Source organism: Salvelinus sp. IW2-2015, linkage group LG9, assembly GCF_002910315.2.
Source record: "Salvelinus sp. IW2-2015 linkage group LG9, ASM291031v2, whole genome shotgun sequence".
NCBI lineage: Eukaryota > Metazoa > Chordata > Actinopteri > Salmoniformes > Salmonidae > Salvelinus > Salvelinus sp. IW2-2015.
Window position 1 is genome coordinate 17,397,144 of NC_036849.1, and position 20,593 is coordinate 17,417,736.

General features: G+C 42.4%; 1 protein-coding gene and 1 pseudogene across 1 annotated transcript; both read right to left on the reverse strand.

Moving 5' to 3' along the window:
* Window positions 1-416: 416 nt before the first annotated feature.
* noxred1 (NADP-dependent oxidoreductase domain containing 1) lies at window positions 417-8,305 on the reverse strand. Its single transcript, XM_070445194.1, has 7 exons — window positions 7,174-8,305; window positions 6,883-7,050; window positions 1,770-1,966; window positions 1,501-1,681; window positions 1,184-1,338; window positions 873-1,071; window positions 417-678 (listed from the first exon to the last, which is right to left on the reverse strand). The coding sequence occupies exons 2-7, from the start codon at window positions 7,038-7,040 to the stop codon at window positions 462-464; spliced, it is 1,107 nt and encodes a 368-aa protein (XP_070301295.1). The 5' UTR covers window positions 7,041-7,050; window positions 7,174-8,305; the 3' UTR covers window positions 417-461.
* A 71-nt stretch (window positions 8,306-8,376) lies between these two features.
* On the reverse strand, window positions 8,377-20,524 carry LOC111969017 (autophagy-related protein 2 homolog B-like; annotated as a pseudogene).
* Window positions 20,525-20,593: the final 69 nt, after the last annotated feature.

Below are 20,593 nucleotides of genomic sequence, written 5' to 3' on the forward strand. Positions count from 1 at the left end.
TAGGGAAAATAACAGATTTTGGTACTTCCGTAATTTAACGAGTGTTAGCGGAATTTGACGATGTTAATCACGTGATTAACATCATGTGATTAACATCGCACCTGCGGCTACAGTAATATTACCGTGACTGACAGTCAAAATGTTAATTACACTCAGGGAAAATACTAAGATTTTGTTGAGGGGAAAACTTAATAATTTCGTGTCCAGACCAAGCCACGTCAACTAGGTCTACAGCTTGATGATTATGATGAACACTGAATAAAGCAGTGGAGAAATTATTCCCTGGTGTTGGTTGATGATGGATGGATAGATAGATATGTGGATGGTCCAGATCCTAATTCCTATGCCCTGATGATAACCTGAGATTGTTATACATTTTGAAGGGTACATTAATTGATCTGATAAAAAAATATACTCAATCCCTTTATTTTATTCTGTTACAGTTTGAGAGTAAATCAACATCACACAAAATCAGATTTTTTACAATGACTTGGTGTTATGACAGACAGAGTTCCATCTTTCGGTTTTCCAGTCTCTTTCTTTCCCTTCAGTGGATCCACCATTACTGAATTGTATAGAGCAGAGAGACAACCCTGCATACTGTTATTTCTTGATATGAAGCATGATAATGGTGTCTCCTTAGACTGAACATCAACTAAATTAATCCAGGGGAAAGACCTTGACAACATGGGAGACAAATTAAAAAGTATGGTTAGTTAGCCTAATCATTCATTTGTGTTTAAAAAAAAGTATATGTTTGTCTTTCTATTCCTGTGTGTTTGAGTTTCAACACAGGTTACGTTAACTTACATATTTAATTTTTCATATAAGAAAAACCCTTTGTACAAAATGTGTGCAAAATGAAAACTCACTCATCTGGTGTCAGGGAAGATGCATAGGAGGAATTGACAAAATTATTCAGGATGAATGCCACAGTGCCTGGACCTTTTAACTGGAACAGCTCATTGATCAGCCCAAGAGCTTCAGTGGATCCCACATTTGCCGCGGTGCACATGTTCAAGAGACTGTACAACAACCCAAACAGCCACTTTGGATCCAGACAGAGCCCACCTAAATATGAAAATGTATCAGATATCTTATCTTGTATGTCTCAAAATACCATCAGACATTTACATTTCGTACAGTAAATATGCAGTAAGTGTTCACACCAAGAATTACCTACCTCTCATGGCAAGAGGACAGGATGCATCTATTACTTCTGGGTCTTTCAACGCCGCGGTCACATGACCTCGGGAAAGCCACATGTTGACAGAGTCACAAGCCACAAACTCATACTGTGGTTTGAGAATGAAGCTGTGACCAAGAAGCTGTGCCAATCTTTAAAAAACACAACATAATATAAAATCCAGCGGGTGTTGATGGAGTTATACAAAGATATTAGTTTTTGAGGACATTTTTTGGGGACTATGATTTGAATAGCAGGTAATATTTCTTGCCAATAACACAAGGGTTTTGGGGATTTTTAAAAATTGTTTTTACCTGTTTAAAGGTACGGCAGAGAGGAAGCTGTACACCAGGCAGTGCTTTGGTAGGTGGGATTGGAGCTCTGCACACACCTTGGGTAGGTGAGAGGGAAGACAACAGAGGAACAGCACATCTGCCCAGGCCACCAATCGCTGGTTGTCAAAGTAACACATGATACCCCTCTTCACAAATTCCTCTGTTATTTACAAGATGAAAATATATTACATTCAATACATTGTTATATTTGTAGTTCATGCCATTTGTTCCTTTCATTTTTCAATTACCTAGAGTTTCAGGCCTCCTTGAGGAAATGTTGATTTGTGACGGTTTTAGGCCATTCTTTTCAAGAAGCACTTGGACCAGCTGTTTTCCAATGTGTCCCCCTCCAAGCACACCAACAGTCAGACCTTTTCCTTTTTTAGATACATTTGATGGCAGTAAAACCATATCTATATCTTCAATTTGTCTTGGTAGGCCAATGCTTTCTCAACAAAAAAGAAAATGGATTTTACTGTTAGACTCTCATATATACAGTACCAGACAAAAGTTTGAACACACCTACTCATTCAAAGGTTCTTTATTTTTACTATTTTCTACATTGCAGAATAATAGTGAAGACATCAAAACTATAAAATTACACATATGGAATCAAGTAGTAACCAAAAAAGTGTTAAACAAATCATAATATATTTTAGATTTTTCAAAGTAGCCACCCTTTGTCTTGATGACAGCTTTACAAACTCTTCGCATTCTTTCAACCAGCTTCATGAAGAATGCTTTTCCAACAGTCTTGAAGGAGTTCCCACATATTCTGAGCACTTGTTTGCTGCTTTTCCTACACTCTGCGGTCCAACTCATCCCAAACCATCTCAATTGGGTTGAGGTCGGGTGATTGTGGATGCCAGGTCATCTGATGCAGCACTCATCACCCTCCTTCTTGGACAAATAGCCCTTACATAGCATGGAGGTGTGTTGGGTCATTATCCTGTTGAAAAACAAATGATAGTGGCACTAAATGCAAACCAGATGGGATGGCGTATCGCTGCAGAATTCTGTGGTAGCCATGCTGGTTAAGTGTGCCTTGAATTCTAAATAAATCACAGTGTCACCAACAAAGCACCACCACAACATCACACCTCTTCCTCTATGCTTTATGGTGGGAACCACACATGTGGAGATCATCCGTTCACCTACTCTGTCTCTCACGAACACACAGCGGTTGGAATCAAAAATCTCCAATTTGGACTCATCAGACCAAAGGACAGATTTCCACTGGTCTAATGTCCATTGCTCGTGTTTCTTGGCCCAAGCAAGTCTCTTCTTATTTATTGGTCGTCCTTTAGTAGTGGTTTATTTGCAACATTCGACCATGAAGACCTGATTCACGCGGTCTCCTCTGAACAGTTGATTGTGAGATGTGTCTATTACTTGAACTCTGTGAAGCATTTATTTGGGCTGCAATTTCTGAGGCTGGTAACTCTAATGAACTTATCCTCTGCAGTAGAGGTAACTGGCTCTTCCTTTCCTGTAGCGGTCTTCATGAGAGCCAGTTTATCATAGCGCTGATGGTTTTTGTGACTGCACTTGAAGAAACTTTTAAAGTTCTTGTAATTTTCCAGATTGACTGACCTTCATGTCTTAAAGTAATGATGGACTGTCATTTCTCTTTGCCTATTTGAGGTGTTCTTGCCATAATATGGACTTGGTCTTTTACCAAATAGGGCTATCTTCTGTATACCACACCTACCCTGTCACATACAACTGATTGGCTCAAAACACATTAAGGAAATAAATTCCACAAAATGAACTTTAACAAGGCACACTTGTTAATTGAATGCATTCCAGGTGACTACCTCATGAAGCTGGTTGAGAACACCAAGAGTGTGCAAAGCTGTCATCAAGGCAATGCTGGCTATTTGAAGAATCTCAAAATAAATATAATTAATTGGTTTAACACTTTTTTGGTTACATAGTTTCATAGTTTGTGTTCACTATTATTCTACAATGTAGAAAAAAGTTTTACATAAAAAAAAAAAAAAAAAAACTTGAATGAGTAGGTGTCCAAACTTTTGACTGGTACTTTTGACTGGTACTGGTACTATATATATATATATATATATATATACACACAGTCGGAAGTTTACATACACCTTAGCCAAATACATTTAAACTCAGTTTGTCACAATTCCTGATATTTAATTCTAGTAACAATTACCTGTTTTAGGTCAGTTAGGATCACCACTTATTTAAGAATGTGAGATGTCAGAATAATAGTAGAGAGAATTATTTCTTTCAGCTTTAATTTCTTTCATCACATTCCCAGTGTGTCAGAAGTTTACATACACTCAATTAGTATTTGGTTATCATTGCCTTAAATTGTTTAACTTGGGTCAAATGTTTTGAGTAGGCTTCCACAAGCTTCCCACAGTAAGTTGGATAAATGTTGTCATATTCCCTCTGACAGAGCTGGTGTAACTTGCTTTAAGCACCAGCTGTCAAAGCAGCTCACAGATTACTGCACCTATACATAGCCCATCTATAATGTAGCCCAAACAACTACCTCTCCCCCTACTGTATTTATTTATTTTGCTCCTTTGCACCCCATTATTCTATCTCTACTTTGCACATTGTTCCACTGCAAATCTACCATTCAGTGTTTTACTTGCTATATTGTATTTACTTCGCCACCATGGCCTTTTTTTTGCCTTTACCTCCCTTATCTCACCTCATTTGCTCACATTGTAATAGACTTATTTTTTACTGTATTATTGACTGTATGTTTGTTTTACTCCATGTGTAACTCTGTGTGTTGTATGTGTCGAACTGCTTGCTTTATCTTGGCCAGGTCGCAATTGAAATGAGAACTTGTTCTCAACTTACCTACCTGGTTAAATAAAAGGTGAAATAAATAAAATAAAAGTAACTGACCAGGTTGTAAGCCGCCTTGCTCGCACACGCTTTTTCAGTTCTGCCAACAAATTTCTATGGGATTGAGATCAGGGCTTTGTGATGGCCACTCCAATACCTTGACTTTGTTGGCCTTAAGCCATTTTGCCACAACTTTGGAAGTATGCTTGGGGTCATTGTCCATTTGGAAAACCCATTTAGGACCAAGCTTCAACTTCCTGACTGATGTCTTGAGATGTTGCTTCAATTATCCACATCATTTTCCATCCTCATGATGCCATATATTTGTTGAAGTGCACCAGTCACACCTACAGCAAAGCACCCCACAACATGATGCTGCCACACCCGTGCTTCATGGTTGGGATGGTGTTCTTCGGCTTGCAAGCGTCCCTCTTTTTCCTCCAAACATAACGATGGTCTTTATGGCCAAACACTTCTATTTTTGTTTCATCAGACCAGAGGATATTTCTCCAAAAAGTATGGTCTTTGTCCCCATGTGCAGTTGCAAACCGTAGTCTGGCTTTTTTTATGGCGGCTTTGGAGCAGTGGCTTCTTCCTTGCTGTGCGGCCTTTCAGGTTGTCGATATAGGACTCGTTTTACTGATGATAGAGATATTTTTGTGCCGTTTCCTCCAGCATCTTCACAAGTTCCTTTGCTGTTGTTCTGGGATTGATTTGCACTTTTCACACCAAAGTAGGTTTATCTCTAGGAGACAGAACGCGTCTCCTTCCTGAGCAGTATGACGGCTGCGTGGTTCAAGGTGTTTATACTTGCATACTATGTTTTGTACAGATGAGCGTGGTACCTTCAGGCGTTTGGAAATTGATCCCAAGGATGAACCAGACTTGGGGAGGTCTACAATTTTTTTTCTGAGGTCTTGCGATTTCTTTTGATTTCCCATGATGTCAAGCAAAGAGGCACTGAGTTTGAAGGTAGCCTTGAAATACATCCACAGGTACACCTCAATTGACTCAAATTATGTCAATTAGTCTATCAGTCAACTTAGTGTATGTTAATCTTCTGACCCACTGGAATTGTGATACAGTGAATTATAAGCGAAATAATCTGTCTGTCAACAATTGTTGGAAAAATGACTTGTGTTCATGAACAAAGTAGATGTCCTAACCGACTTGCCAAAACTATAGTTTGGTAACAAGAAATCTGTAGAGTGTTGAAAAACGAGTTTTAATGAGCTCCAACCTAAGTGTATGTAAACTTCCGACTTCAACTGTGTATATAATATTAATTATTTTTTAAGTAGGCCTAACAAAATGATTGCCTAGACATAGTGGTCGCCAACTGGTCGATCTTCAAGGCATTCATAGTCAATTACCAAATATTTCTGTAGAAAAGCAACGAACGATAAAGGCTTGCGCTTCTTTTTAAAAGTGTTGCTGTGCTATTGTGGTAGGTGCATTGATTTAAAAGTCCTGCGCACCGGTAGAAAAGTGTTCCCATGAAACAAACTCCACCTACCGACAGACGGTAAATCTGTGACTAATTGAGTGCATCTATGCTCTGCCCATCGGATAGCTCAAATCACTCGGCGTAGCAGAGGTCTGCCAGTTCCTACAGCGTTTATAGAGCTACTAGCCTACGTAAGATTTAATAACTTTTAAAACCATGACCACAGAGAGACTGTCAACGAATAGAGCAAAGAGCTTCTGTTTTTATGAGTGAGTTCATGTTTTTATTCAACACTATTACAAAACGCCCTCTTCCGTACTTCCGCTCGGGCTGCAGCTGTATGAATGAGTAGCTAAGTTTCGATAGCCCTGCGTTTTATTATTATTAGCAGCTCGTAGTGTGGCGGTTGTTTAAAGTTAGAGGAATATTTAACTTTCTCTGGTCATAGGAACAACATGAATTTGTGCATGAGGCAGATGCGGTGCGACTCGAGTTTCGCCATCAGGTGGAAGACGGTGTCCTCTCTCTCTGGTCAGTCTCACCGGAGGAAAGGAGAGACCAGGGACGGTGAGAGGCGGTTGGGAAAAATCGTTTTGAACGGTCATCCAACTCGGAATTCCAAGTCGGACACTCGGGCATCTTTCTAGAGCTCCGACTTTTCGACCTGAAGATCACCGACGTCGTGATTTGATGTCGTTGACCATCAGATGCAGGTACCATAAGTCCAGTAAAATAAAAAAGCAAGTTATTTCAATTCACGCTTCACAGTGCCTCACTGTGCTAAACTTAATTATTTTGGTATCAAAGCTTGAGTTTTGAAATATAATATGGTCTGATTAACAATATTGGCAGGCCAATCATATAGCCAATATGCTGTGATAATGTATTAGGCCTACTACCCAAACCTCATTCTTACAAAACTGTTTGTGTGAGGTTAATGTAAAAATAAAAAATAAGTCTGAGCAGTAGAGCTCAGCATGCTTTTTGACTGCGAAGGTGATCTTGACTCAGACAAGGTTGGTGACCACTGGCCTAGAGTGTTGTACTGTATTGTGTGGGATGTTGTGAGTTTCCAAGCATACCTCAATGAATACGCAAGTTTGCATAAGAATGCTGCATGTACACATCCACATACAGTCAATCCAGTAGCGCGTGCACGAAGGAATATGAAATCTTTTTCATATTCACTTAATCCACACTCGAAGCCAAGGCTGTTAAGATTTACAGTGAAGTCCAACATCTGAAAAGTTCTGCAGAGTGGAGGATAAAATCAATGTTTCAGTGTTTACTCGACACATTGTATGACATGACAGTGTAATGTTACAATATTGTATCATTATTTACAGAACGATATGCGAGTGCAACAAACTTACCAACTCTGTCCGGTTTGTTGCTTCCCAACTGTTTCTATGGTAACCAACCTGTGGGTGTGTCCTTTTTTTTGTTGCCTCCACTGATGCCTACAAACAATATTGCAAACATGGGCATGATATTTAAGACTAAGTAGCAGACAGCACAAGCGGATTTAGGGAAAAGTATAGTGACATTTATGTGAAATATAGATGGACACAGACTGCTTCTCAATTTTATATTTATAAAATGTCAATTTAAACATGACCCAAAAAAATTGCTTCATAGACAATTGTGCCACAGAACAGTAGCCTGCAATGCTCGTATAATGTATTTCAGAGTCACTAAACAGCCATAATCAGCAAAAAGTCTAACACCCCCATTTTACTGTAACTGAAAATGCAGATCTATGTATTTTAACCACAACACATTACTGAGAATGTCTTTTAGTATTCTGTCTGCAAGAAATGTTACATAGAATAGTTAGTTATGAAGCCCACACATATACATGGTACACTGTACAAAATGTTAGGGGACATACACTTCAATAGCTTACAGCATCCCGTTGAGATATTAGTGTTATTTGACACAAATTAGGATAAGCGAATGTTGAATATGACAAACTACAGACGTGCTGTACTCATCTCTTTCTGACACCACTCCTCATCTCTGTCCCATGTTAGGATATGATGCACTACTGTTACCATTATGGAAAGATTCTCAACATTAAAAAAAAGCCAGTCCTATCCTATAGCCAAGGTAATCAATTATGATCTACAGTATGGCACAGTGACCTCTGACTCTGCACACTAGCTGCTCCTACGAGTCCCTCTGTCTAACATATGGTAGTACAACAGTATGATATTACCATGAAGGCACTGCAAGAGAAAATGTGATATAAAAGGTAACACAAGCTGATTCACACTAGCTCCAACCGCCACAAGTCTAATTGTGTTTCATTTACACCAGCGCTGACTTTTCAGCGACACTCCATTTTACCTCAAAATAATTACATCTGCAGAGCCAGATCCTTCCAGCTTGTAATACTCATTGGGCCTTGCAACAGTTGAGGGAGTGTTTTCTTTGAAGGAAAATACACTGCCCTCTGATTCTGAACAACTATCAGTTCAGTAATTGGAAAGCCGTCGGCCATCACTCCTCCCCTTGCCGCCATTTCTGTGATTCTTCCTGGCGTGCATCTGGGTGAATCTGGTTCCTCATGCCCCCCAGCACGTTGGAGGTGGCCTCGGTGGCCATGACGATAGGCTTGACCACAGATGGGGGGAGCTGTCGAAGGACCCCATCCACTGCCCCGGTCAACCCACGCTGCTCGTGCTCACGCATGGCCGTGTCATAGATGGTAAGAGCAGTGTCCGTGATTCCCTGTGGGGAATACGAATATTGAACATGATTTATTACAGATCTCAATCCAATTGAGCTGTGGGATGAGACAGAACAAGCAAGTCGGAGTGGAGATCCGCTACCAGCCAACTTGACAACTGTGGAAAGCATTGGAGTCAACATGGGCCAGCATCCCTGTGGAACACTTTCAACACCTTGTAGAGTCCATGCCTCAACAAATTGAGGCTGTTCTGAGGGAAAAAGGGGGTGCAACTCAATATCAGGAAGGTGTTCCTAATGTTTTCTACACTCAGTGTATGTATAACAATAGTCTTTACGTTGAACCAAAAGCTTAGACTCATTTCCATTGTAGACCAATTGGCCAAAACAAGCATGACCTTAGTCATAATATATTGTGTGGTTCTGAGAGGCATAGACAGAATCTTCTTACAAAAAACAGTTAGTAATTTCAGGAACAGGAAAAATACTGTCTGATTAATAGGTAAATACATTAGTGCTTCAACACCAGTTTTATCAACTTATACAACTGTACCAGCGAGTGGATAGGTCCCACGCCACCAAACAGTCCTGGCAGCTGGTTCTTTTTGATGTCATTCAGCCACTCATTTATTGCATAGGAAAAGAGCTTATCCACTCTCAACAGTCTGGAAGAAAACCAAGAATGTTCTTATGGTTTCTGCATACTGTATTCTTTATACTAGACAATGGATTGTGTGTCATCATTTAACACCAGGAATAACCCAATTAAGTGTTGGTATGTCCTGTCATAACAAATCATACGAATATGAAGGGACTGTACTGATTAAACCTACCCTTGTCTGTAGTATAATCTCCTTAGTTTCAGCTCGGAGCAATTCAACTGTGTCAACCCAATCACAATCCCAGCAAATGTTCCCAGAAACAGAGGAGCAGTGCAAGAAACATGAGCATGTACTACTGTGAGAGTAAGAAATGCACATTCTTCATAAATGGAGCTTCTGCATTTGAATACTGTACATCATCGGCGCTTGTTAACCAAAATATTGCACAGTATGTAGGCTGCACAACACCAGTTGTCAAGTCTGTCAACACTGGAATCCCTGATTTACAAAACTGAATGTGTTTGTATACAGTATGTTTTTAGAAATTGTTAAAACATACTTGCTCCATTGAAATGTGTTTTCCATGGTAATCCAGACGAATAGGAACTTCAGAGGTAAACCAAAACTCTGACGGAAATCAAACAAATATTTCATAATTTGCTAGCAAAACTCAAACACTTAATTATTTGTGTGTAGAACACATATAGTAAGATGAAGATAAGTTATGCCTTAACCCAAATGACATCAGGTGCCTGTCCACCTCTACAGAGTAAGGGACACCTACCTGAAGAAGATGGGCTGGTCAGTGAAGGATGATGCAGTGGCAGCCTCAGCTTCCCCAGTGTCGCTGTTACTGGATAAGGTGAGGCCGTTGATGCGGCTCTGGGCAGGCACAGAGATGATGGGCGCAGAGTCCTGGCTCCCACCTCCATGCTTAGTGAAGCTGCAGGACACCTCTGGGGCAGATGGCTTCTTCATTGAAACGCACAGGGCTGCAGACCAACAAATGCATCATTGAGGGTCAACATTTTGCTCGGATACAAATCATGAAATAACCTGTGATTAAAATCTACTCAATATGCTACATTGTTCATAATGTACAAGCCTCTAGCCAAGGATATTTTACCTTCTTGATCAGGTGGAGAGAATATCTCAACTTCAGCAGCAAGGTTGGAAAAGAAGTCTTTCAAGAAAAACAATGCATCCTACAAGAAAATAAAAAAGCCAGGGGTAATTTCAAAGGGATCAATAGTATAACTGAAAATGTGTTAAATGAGAGCATATGAAAGCATTACATTTCTATGGCTTGAAATCTTTTGGAAACCTCAGAAAGAGGTATGATTAACTGGACAAAACCAGCACGTTTATCTCTGGCTCACCTGGTCGATGTTGAGACGAAGGGTCATGAGTGAGACTCGCAGAGAGCATTCCAGGGGTGCTTGACCTGTCTCTGGACACATGTGCAGAGCCCGAACTGTTAGCTGCAAGAAAACAAACAAAAATATATAATATTTAGCAAACGTTTTTATCCAAAGTGACTTACAGTCAAGTGTGCATACATTTTAAAGTATGAGTGGTTCTGGGATTAAAACCCACTATCCTGGCGTTGCTGTAGACATGCTCTACCAACTGAGCTACAGAGAACCACAGAGAACACATTCAGCATAAACATACATGCCTTAACCACTATCATGTCTTTAATGTGACCACAATCACATGGACATTACTCTACATCAATCAAATTTATTTATAAAGCCCTTCTTACATCAGCTGATGTCACAAAGTGCTGTACAGAAACCCAGCCTAACACCCCAAACAGCAATCAATGCAGGTGTAGAAGCACATTGGCTAGGAAAAAGTCCCTAGAAAGGCCAGAACCTAGGAAGAAACCTAGAGAGGTTCCAGGCTATGAGGGGTGGCCAATCCTCTTCTGGCTGTGCCGGGTGGAGATTATAACAGAACATGGTCAAGATGTTCAAATGTTCATAGATGACCAGCAGGGTCAAATAATAATAATCACAGTGGTTGTCGAGGGTGCAACAGGTCAGCACCTCAGGAGTAAATGTCAGTTGGCTTTTCATAGCCAATCATTCTCTCTATATGCATAATGTCTCTCACCATGTTGGAGTGGGCAGTGCGGGGCATCTCCTTGCTGGAGTAGAGGTACAGGAACTTGTTCATCTGGGAGGGGGCCAGTCTGTCTCTGATCTCCAGGTCCTGGATGATGAACACCTGCCGGGACCTAGGCTGAGGCCTGGGGGTAGACTTCATGCTGGAACCGCACCTGGGAAAAGAGCAAGAGGTCCTCAACTCTAGCTTCATACTAAAGGATGCACTTATCATCCCATTTGGCATACATAGCCTACATGTTGTATTGTTACAGGAGGGCTTGTGAAGTCCTCTTACCTTGCTGAGCTGGATCTCCATCAGGACGTCAAGGTTCCTGCCCCGTCCTCCACCCCTGCTCTGTCTGACTGGGGTCTGGGAGGGGGAGCTGTGTGGGGTACACCTTCAACATAACCCAAACATTAACAGAGGACACTTGATCATCTGTTGCACCTTTTCACCATTACTCTACATCCTTTTTTCATCTTGTCATTTGACACAATTTCAGTTCAATCACATCTCCTAGTATTGTTGTTGTAATAAAGAACAGTTGAACAGTCCAAAGCACAAACACACTCACCCCCGACTTCTAGCGGGAGAGGAGGTGAATGTGGCGCTCCCAAAGTCCTTCCCTCCGTAGAGGTGCCAGATGACAGTGTTCTTCCTGATGAGGTAGCGCACCTCTGGGACGGGGAACTTCAGGGCTCCCCTGCTGGAGTCCCTGCTGTCCAGGGGCTGGCCAAAGTGGTTGTCTTTGATCTCAATGGAGTCTGGGATCAACTTATTCACCACTGGCTCCTCGTCCCGATCCTGAGGCAATAAACACACCTTTCACACCAATGCAATAGACAGACTAAATGTACTAGTTATCCAACATGCTGAGTAAGTAACTGTATAAGATGCGTACTCTTACGTCTGTTCTGGAGCCCGGGGTCTCTAGAATAAAGAAGTCGTCGTTCTCTGTGGCCAGGTTAGGGGCAGCGGTGATGAGGGGGGAGTGGACGTGAGGTACATGGGGCTCGGCTCCTGCGGCAGATTCCCGCTCTCGTCCGCTCCCGTGCCTCCATGGCCTCACTCATCAGGTCCTGCAGCATCTGCTGCTCAGCCTCAGGGAGAAGAGGAGCCTGGGAAGGGGGCCGGCTTGGAGCCTCCGGCTGGCCAGACATAAACAACATTTTAACTCAGCAGACAGCAGAGTCCATATCCTCACTACAGTATTTAGAATCACAGTTCAGACTGTTCTACTCTCTCAAAAGAGTTTGATATACTGTAATTGTAATGGCTTTGTTGTGTCAAATGTGCCTCACAATATACAGATACAACAAATTCTCCACTGACCATTCACTGCTCATCACTCAAGGCTATGATGAGTCATAAATGTATCTGAGGGGTATAAAAGCTGACCTTTGCGCTCTGCTTGGAGCTGGTGCGCTTGGCCTCTGGCCCAGGAGGGGGCAGTAGGTCTCCATAGCTGGCCACGTACTGGATGAGGTTCATCAGAGCAGCACAGGAGTCTGAACACGTTCTGATGTGGATGACATCACTGGAACAGCGCAGCTCAAATCTGGGCTCAGTCTGTCAAAAGACACAGTGAGAAGAATGGCTCAACGGTGACGTCTTGTTGTTGGAAATAGGTTTATCATAGATCAACAGAGTTTGTCAGCTCTTACCAATTCTCTGTCCACTCCAGGTTTGACCGCAGTGCTCCTCAGCTCTAATGTTCCCATGTCTACCACCTGCACAGTCTGGGCGATAACGCACATGGGTTACTGGTCAGAGCGTCTAAAGGATCTTTGACAATCAAATTGAAAATGTAACAGAAATCGTCTCACCTCGCAATAGATTTACAGAGACGGCATTGCTCTTGTCAGAGAGGAACAAAGCTGCTTCATCCAAAATGATCCTAGAAACAACACAAAATACAGAAACATCCAGTGATACGCCACTGCTGATTTTATTTCAATGACATGACCAGTGCTGCAACAGTACCTGAGAGAGGAGGATGAGTGGTCTAAGGAGACACTGCTGGAGATGCTGAATGTCTCCACTACCATCAGAGACCTGAGTGGGAGATACAGGGGTCTGCAGAGGGAATATAGCATGTTAAAATACAAACACTGAATACATAGAAAATACAGATGAATTAAGTCATGAACGTGACATACAGTACATTCGGTAAGTATTTCAGACCCCTTGACTTCTTCCACATTTTGTTACATTGCAGCCTTATTCTAAAAATAATTAAATAGTTTTCCCCCTCAATCTACACACAATACCCCATAGCGACAAAGCAAAAACAGGTTTGTTTTAAATATTAGCAAATTTATTAGAAATATTAAACTAAAATATGACATTTACATAAGGATTCAGACCCTTTACTCAGTACTTTGTTGAAGCACCTTTGGCAGTGATTATAGCCTCGTCTTCTTGGGTATGACACTACAAGCTTGGCACACCTGTATTTGGGTAGTCTCTCCCATTCTTCTCTGCAGATCGGATGGGGAGCGTCGCTGCACAAATATTTTCAGGTCTCTCCAGAGATGTTCGATCAGGTTCAAGTCTGGGCTCGGGCTGGGCCACTCAAGGACATTCAGAGACTTGTCCCGAAGCCACTCCTGCATTGTCTTGGCTGTGTGCGTAGGGTCGTTGTCCTGTTGGAAGGTGTTCTGGAGCAGGTTTTCATTATGGATCTGTGTACTTTGCTCCATTCATCTATCCCTCGATCCTGACTAGTGTCCCAGTGCCTAACACTGACAAACATCCCCACAGCATGATGCTGCCACCACCATCCTTCACCGTAGGGATGGTGCCTGGTTTCCTCCAGACGTGACGCTTGGCATTCAGGCCAAAGGGTTTAATCTTGGTTTCATCAGACCAGATAATCTTGTTTCTCATGGTCTGAGAGTCCTTTAGGTGACTTTTGGCAAACTCAAGCGGGCTGTCATGTGCTTTTTACTGAAGAGAAAGGCCTGATTGGTGGAATGCTGCAGAGATGGTTGTCCTTCTGGAAAGTAATTTCCACAGAGGAAGCTCCGTCAGAGTGACCATCGGGTCTTGGCCACTTCCCTGACCAAGGCCCTTCTCCCCCGATTGCGTAGTTCGGCCCGGCGGCCAGCTCTTGGAAGAGTCTTGGTGGTTCCAAACTTCTCACATTTAAAAATGACGGAGGCCACTGTGTTGTTGGGGACATTCAATGCTGCAGAAATGTTTTGGTACCATTCCCCAGAGCTGTGCCTTGACACAATCCTGTATTGGAACTCTGCGGACAATTCCTTCGACCTCGTGGCTTGGTTTTTGCTCTGACATGCACTGTCAACTGTGGGACTTTATATAGACAGGTGTGTGCCTTCTCAAACCATGTCCAATCAATTGAATTTACCACAGGTGAACTCCAATCAAGTTGTAGAAACATCTCAAGGATGATAAATGGAAACAGGATGCACCTGAGCTCAATTTCGAGTCTTAAAGCAAAGTGTCTGAATACTTATATAAATAAAGTATTTCTGCTTTTTATTTTTAATATATTTTCAACTTTTTTTTACTTTCGCTTTGTCATTATGGGGTACTCTATGTAGATTGAGGAAGAAAATATGGCTGTAACGTAACAAAATTAGGAAAAAGTCAAGGCTTCTGAATACTTTCTGAATGCATTGTAGTCAGTCAACAGCACCTGTAATCTAGTGAGCAGCTTCACAGGTGGAGATGAAGGGTGGTGACTGAGGCAGGGGGGGTGTAACCCAACACAGGCTCATCAGACACATTCAGGAAGTCTACGATCTGTTAAACACAACCAAGAAACACTGATCAGTCAGGAGTATGGTTCATCTGTTCAAAGGGATGCTTAAGATATGATTAAGATAAGTTGTGGCGTTGAACTGTACACAAACAACACCTTGGATTAACAGGTGTTGAGTTTACCTGGTCATACCAGCCCAATTTGGGGGGAACCACTCGGTGCTGGAGTGTGGCCCCTTTCATTCCCACTGCAATCAGGAAGTCCTGCAGAGGAAACCCAGACCAACAGTGAGGAAATACAGTTGAAGTCGGAAGTTTACATACACTTAGGTTGGAGTCATTAAAACTCGTTTTTCTACCACTCCACAACTTTCTTGTTAACAAACTATAGTTTTGGCAAGTCGGTTAGGACATCTACTTTGTGCATGGCACAAGTCATTTTTCCAACAATTGTTTACAGTCAGATTATTTCACTGAATCACAATTCCAGTGCGTCAGAAGTTTACATACACTAAGTTGACTGTGCCTTTAAACAGCTTGGAAAATTCCAGAAGATGATGTCATGGCTTTAGAAGCTTCTGATAGGCTAATTGACATAATTTGAGTCAATTAGAGGTGTACCTGTGGAAGTATTTCAAGGCCTACCTTCAAACTCAGTGCCTCTTTGCTTGACATCATGTGAAAATCAAAAGAAAGGTCCAAGCACAACATGGTCCAAGCACACCAAGACAGTCGTGAAGAGGGTACAACAAAATATCTATTCCCCCTCAGGAGACTGAAAAGATTTGGCATGGGTCCTCAGATCCTCAGAAGGTTTTACAGCTGCACCATCGAGAGCATCCTGATGGGTTGCATCACCACCTGGTATGGCAACTGCTCGGCCTCCGACCGCAAGGCACTACAGAGGGTAGTGCGAACGGCCCAGTACATCACTGGGGCCAAGCTTCTTGCCATCCAGGACCTCTATACCAGGCGGTGTCAGGGGAAGGCCCTAAAAATGATCAACGACTCCAGCCACCCTAGTCATAGACTGTTCTCTCTGCTACTGCACGGCAAGCGGTACCGGAGCGCCAAGTCTAGGTCCAAGAGGCTTCTAAACAGCTTCTACCCCCAAGCCATAAGACTCCAGAACATCTAGTCAAATGGCTACCCAGACTATTTGCATTGCCCCCACCCCCTCTTTACACCACTGCTACGCTCTATTGTCATCTATGCATAGTCACTTTAATAACTCTACCTACATGTACACACTACCTCAAATAACCGGTGCCCCCGCACATTGACTCTGTGCCGGTACCCCCCCTGTATATAGTCTCGCTATTGTTATTTCACTGCTGCTCTTTAATTACTTGTTACTTTTATCTCTTATTCTTAAATGTTTTTTTTTTTAAACTGCATTGTTGGTTAGGGGCTCGTAAGTAAGCATTTCACTAAGGTCTACACCGGTTGTATTCGGCGCATGTGACTAATAAAATTTTATTTGACATATGCAAAATGGGGTTGAATCAGTCAAGTTACTAAGGAGGTAAAGGAGATTCAAAAATATTAACAGACAATGTCAATAAGATCACCCGAGGTGGTCGTAGGGGCAGGCTTCATCAAAAGCTGCCCTAAACTGGATGAATCCGTCTGCAGGGAGCTGGTGAGAACAGACCATCCTAAAGAAATCAGCAGCCATGAGGGACAGGGGGCTGGGGGCAGCATCCGGCAGGGGGTCAATGTGGAGAACACATACAGCCAGGTTCCCCAGTGTCAGCCTGAAGACCAGCTCTGGCCTGGACTCATCACTGTGGGCTTTGGTTGGGTGGGCTGACACACAGGACAAAATGTGTGAATTAATGACTTGTAAACATAAACACTACCATGACATTTCTGTTTTCTCCGGCGTCAAACAATGTTAGATTAAGATGTTACTGTTTTAAGAACTGAATAGGAATACTGACTCAAACAGCTTTCTTCCTTTAAAAAATAATGTTTATTTGTCTGCTCAATTTATTCTAAATGGTAGTGAGTGAGAGTGCATGATGCTGGTTCTTAGGCTGCGTTCACACAGGCAGCCCAATTCTGATCTTTTTTCCACAGATTTTTCTTTTGACCAATCACATCAGATCTTTCACATCAGCTCTTTTTCAGAGCTGATCTGATTGGTCAGAACAGCAATTAGTGAAAAAAAACATCACAATTGGGCTGCCTGTGTGAATGCAGTATTACAGGTCTGTCTCAGCAGTTTGTGTTGGAGTGGTGAGTCCTGTGTCAGGAATGGGCTTTCCTGGGACTGCTTCTCCTTCTGTCTGGGCACGTCCAGGTAATCGTTCCAGAGGATCTTAGTACATTTCTTTGTTCTTTTGTCCTCTATGTTACAATCCCCATACCATTAGGTTAGTTTATGAGGCATACCGTGGTATTGCCAGTAGACTCTCCTAGGGAGGGGGAGTAGTTACTGTTGAGTGACAGGTCCAAGTCCACAGTGGGAGGTTCCCCCAGGGGAGGGAGGGATGACAGGCTATGAGACATGTCCATGTCAGTCATGGAGAAGAAGACCTCCTCTGTGCCAACAACAAAGAAGCTAGATCAAACAATTGTTAATGATATCAAGATATGGGCCTACAAAAACAAAAAGCTCAATCCAAATCACCAGGTTATTAAACATAGTAGGTGCGGGTAACAGTTCATCCGAACCTCGGCTGGACACAGTTCTGGTGGTCTGGCTCACAAAGAGGTCAGGGTCGGACTCCTTCTTCAGGCAGCGATTTAGCTCCATATGGAGCCGATACTCATCCTCCTGCTGCATGGGACGGTTCCTCTTGTCCTTCCCCCAATCCGGCCCAGCTTCGCACACAAAAGCAGACGATTTTAGTGTTTCACTCACCAACGTCTGACGCGGCTCCTTTTAAGATATCATCATTCAATTACCATAATTAAACCAACCTGAGCCTGAAAAAACTCCAAACATGTCCAAGAGTAGGTGAACTTGCCGTGGAGATAGCAGCACGATCATTTTGCTTATCTGTCCATCAACATCCAACTGAAAAACAAAAATACTGTTGTAAAGACCCAAGACAATAGACATTTTGTGCATTTCAGTGTGTCCAAGTTTCACAGTTGCTGTGCCATTTCAATCATGTGAGGATGCTGTACTAACCTTTGCTCCAGGCATGGTTTGGTTCTGTTTCAGGACAAGGGACAGTTCAATTCTGCCACTAAGGTGACCAATCTGCATGGGTTTAAAGAGTGTTGCTGAGGAAACAGGCTCTGTGAACTGGGGGTGTGACTCACAGATGATTCTAGTGTTCCAGCTGGGGGATAGCTTGGCCTCTGTCTCCTGGAGGGGGTGCAAAAAGGGGGTGCGTTAGTATATGTTCTCTATGCTTCCAAACTACACAGAGGATTATTTTAATGTACTCACTGTTGGGGTGGGTGAGGACTTGAAGCCGGCTCTGGCCGCCTCTGAGAACTCGTCCCAGAAGACGGTGACTCCCTCCAGCTGCAAGTTTTTATGTGCAAATGTGGTGAGTTGGTGCACATTTACGCTGAAGCTCTCACCAGTCTCATCACAGTAAACAATCCTGAACAACACAACACAGATAAGGATGTAAGAGCTCATGTAGTGTAAATGTATTGAAAATGCTAAATAAAATCAGAAATACCTAAGTTAAAGGTATTGGGCACTACTTCAAGATAAATGTGCAAGTAGTTCCCTACTTGTAACCTCAACTTACTTGTTGATGCGCAACTCAAGACTGATTCCTGTTTTGGAATTTTCTGGAAAATGTTCGATTCTGATAACAGTGTCCAAAAAAGTAACCTTGACCCTTCTCAGAACTAAAGAAATGACAAAGAAGACATTGTTATCAATCCTCTGATGCTTGGAAAGAAAGCCCACTCAAGTGTTGTTGTATGGTAATGATCTACCACACCCATCTCTATGGTCTCTGCAAACTTCTCCAATCCCTCCTATGGCTGGAAGCTCTCCCCCAAGTCATCTGTTAGTCTCTGGCTCAGACACTCTTTGGCAAGCTGCATGCTGCTCGTCATGAAGCTGGACCAATACATGGGTTCCATACCTGAGGCTAGTGGCACACAAGGGTCAACATTGTCAACATGGTTTATTTATCTGTAGTCGATGTGGAATCGCTAGCTAGTTAGCTGTGTGTGCACAAGTAGCAGCCATAATGCAATGATGATGATGAAGAGACAAACAGAGATGGAGGTGATTGAGGTGTCCCCTCACCCATACGTGGTCTGGGTCTGAACACCATCTCCAACCCCTTGACCTCCAGGGCACAGTTCTCCTGCAGCAGGGACGCCCATGGTACGGTCAGAGAGATGGTCTGGATGAAGCCCTCTATTACCTCGAAGGGGGCATCCACTGACTCGAGGATCTCATTTAAAGACTGAGGGGGGACAAAAAGCTCTCAGGCAAAGGTACACTGTCAGTATGTATGTCAATACAAATCCCATTACCGGTATTAATATTTGCTTAGCTACATAAAAGGTTGAATTTACCCACTTGTCCAATGGCACTTGTGCCAGTGATCCAGTTCCTTGATAGAGGTCTACACTTAGCTGATCTAAGCTCAGCTTCTCTTGTAGGAAATTGCCCAAATACCGATGCAAAAGGTATCTGCATGCCCGCTTCTTTATAGATTCAGAAAATGGCCAAGGCATGCTGGTCTGATTAATTGTGGTGGCTTCCAAATGGCTGTTGAATTCAGTATTCAACAAATATGTTGTATGGAGAAAAAGGATGTTGGATAACTATATATTTCTCTTCAAATAATTTAGCATTGGCAGTATCAGTCTTGTCATTCTGAAGACTTCCAAAAGACAGGAAAACATCCTTTACACACAGGGAGGAGATATGTGGCAATAATTTCAACTTCAGTTTGCTGTACCTGCCAATGAGATGGAACATAACATTGAAACTCTCAACTATACATTTGATCACCACACTAGATGACAAGTTATTCAGTACCAGTACCATGTATAGTAGCAATATTATTGTCACTCCTAGGAGAGGTAGACAGCATTACTGTTAGTAGCTGCATGTTAGGTACACCACCCTCACCCTTAATTCTAAGATTCGGGCTAAAATCTAAACCGAATGGGTGGCATTATCAGCTAGCTAGCCAAAACTGTCTCTGGCATCACGTCATTGCTTGCTAACGCCGGGTGTCTGCTCACTTGATAATCCTGTCCATACCGCTAACTGAAAAAATCCGACATCTAGGTTTCTTTTAATGGTTTGACAATACTGCTAGCCCCAAAATAATCTTACAGTTTGATATCAAGGATGTAGTTAGTACGACAAGCTTGGAGGGTATGTCAATGGCTATAAAATTAAATCCCCACAGCATCGATTTATTGTTTCTCGTCTGGGATTGTTTATTAGTTAGCACCGAGCTAGCATGAACCTCTTTAACATCTCGAATATAGCTCAACTGACATGGTAAGGCAGTATGTTACATGTCATATAATGGGTTCTATATAGCAATTTAATCACAGAATAGCTTTAATTTCTCACGTTCTGTATGAATTGTTTACAAACAATTTCATGACTCCGCAACGTTGACGCTTTCCACGTTCCGCTGTACGTAAAAAGACAGACGGAAGTACACATTCAAACTCCACCCCCCTTCTGCGTAAATCAACTAAAAGT

What these genes read in the sequence shown, in the direction of transcription:
- noxred1 (XM_070445194.1), bottom strand. Translation starts at nt 7,040, where the DNA reads ATGTTGGACTTCACTGTAAATCTTAACAGCCTTGGCTTCGAGTGTGGA. An exon ending in AAACTTGCGTATTCATTGAG is followed by an intron (nt 1,967 to 6,882) that starts GTATGCTTGGAA and finishes TTGTTGAGAAAG; the next exon opens with CATTGGCCTACCAAGACAAA. An exon ending in TCTTCCCTGACACCAGATGA is followed by an intron (nt 679 to 872) that starts GTGAGTTTTCAT and finishes CATGTTGTCAAG; the next exon opens with GTCTTTCCCCTGGATTAATT.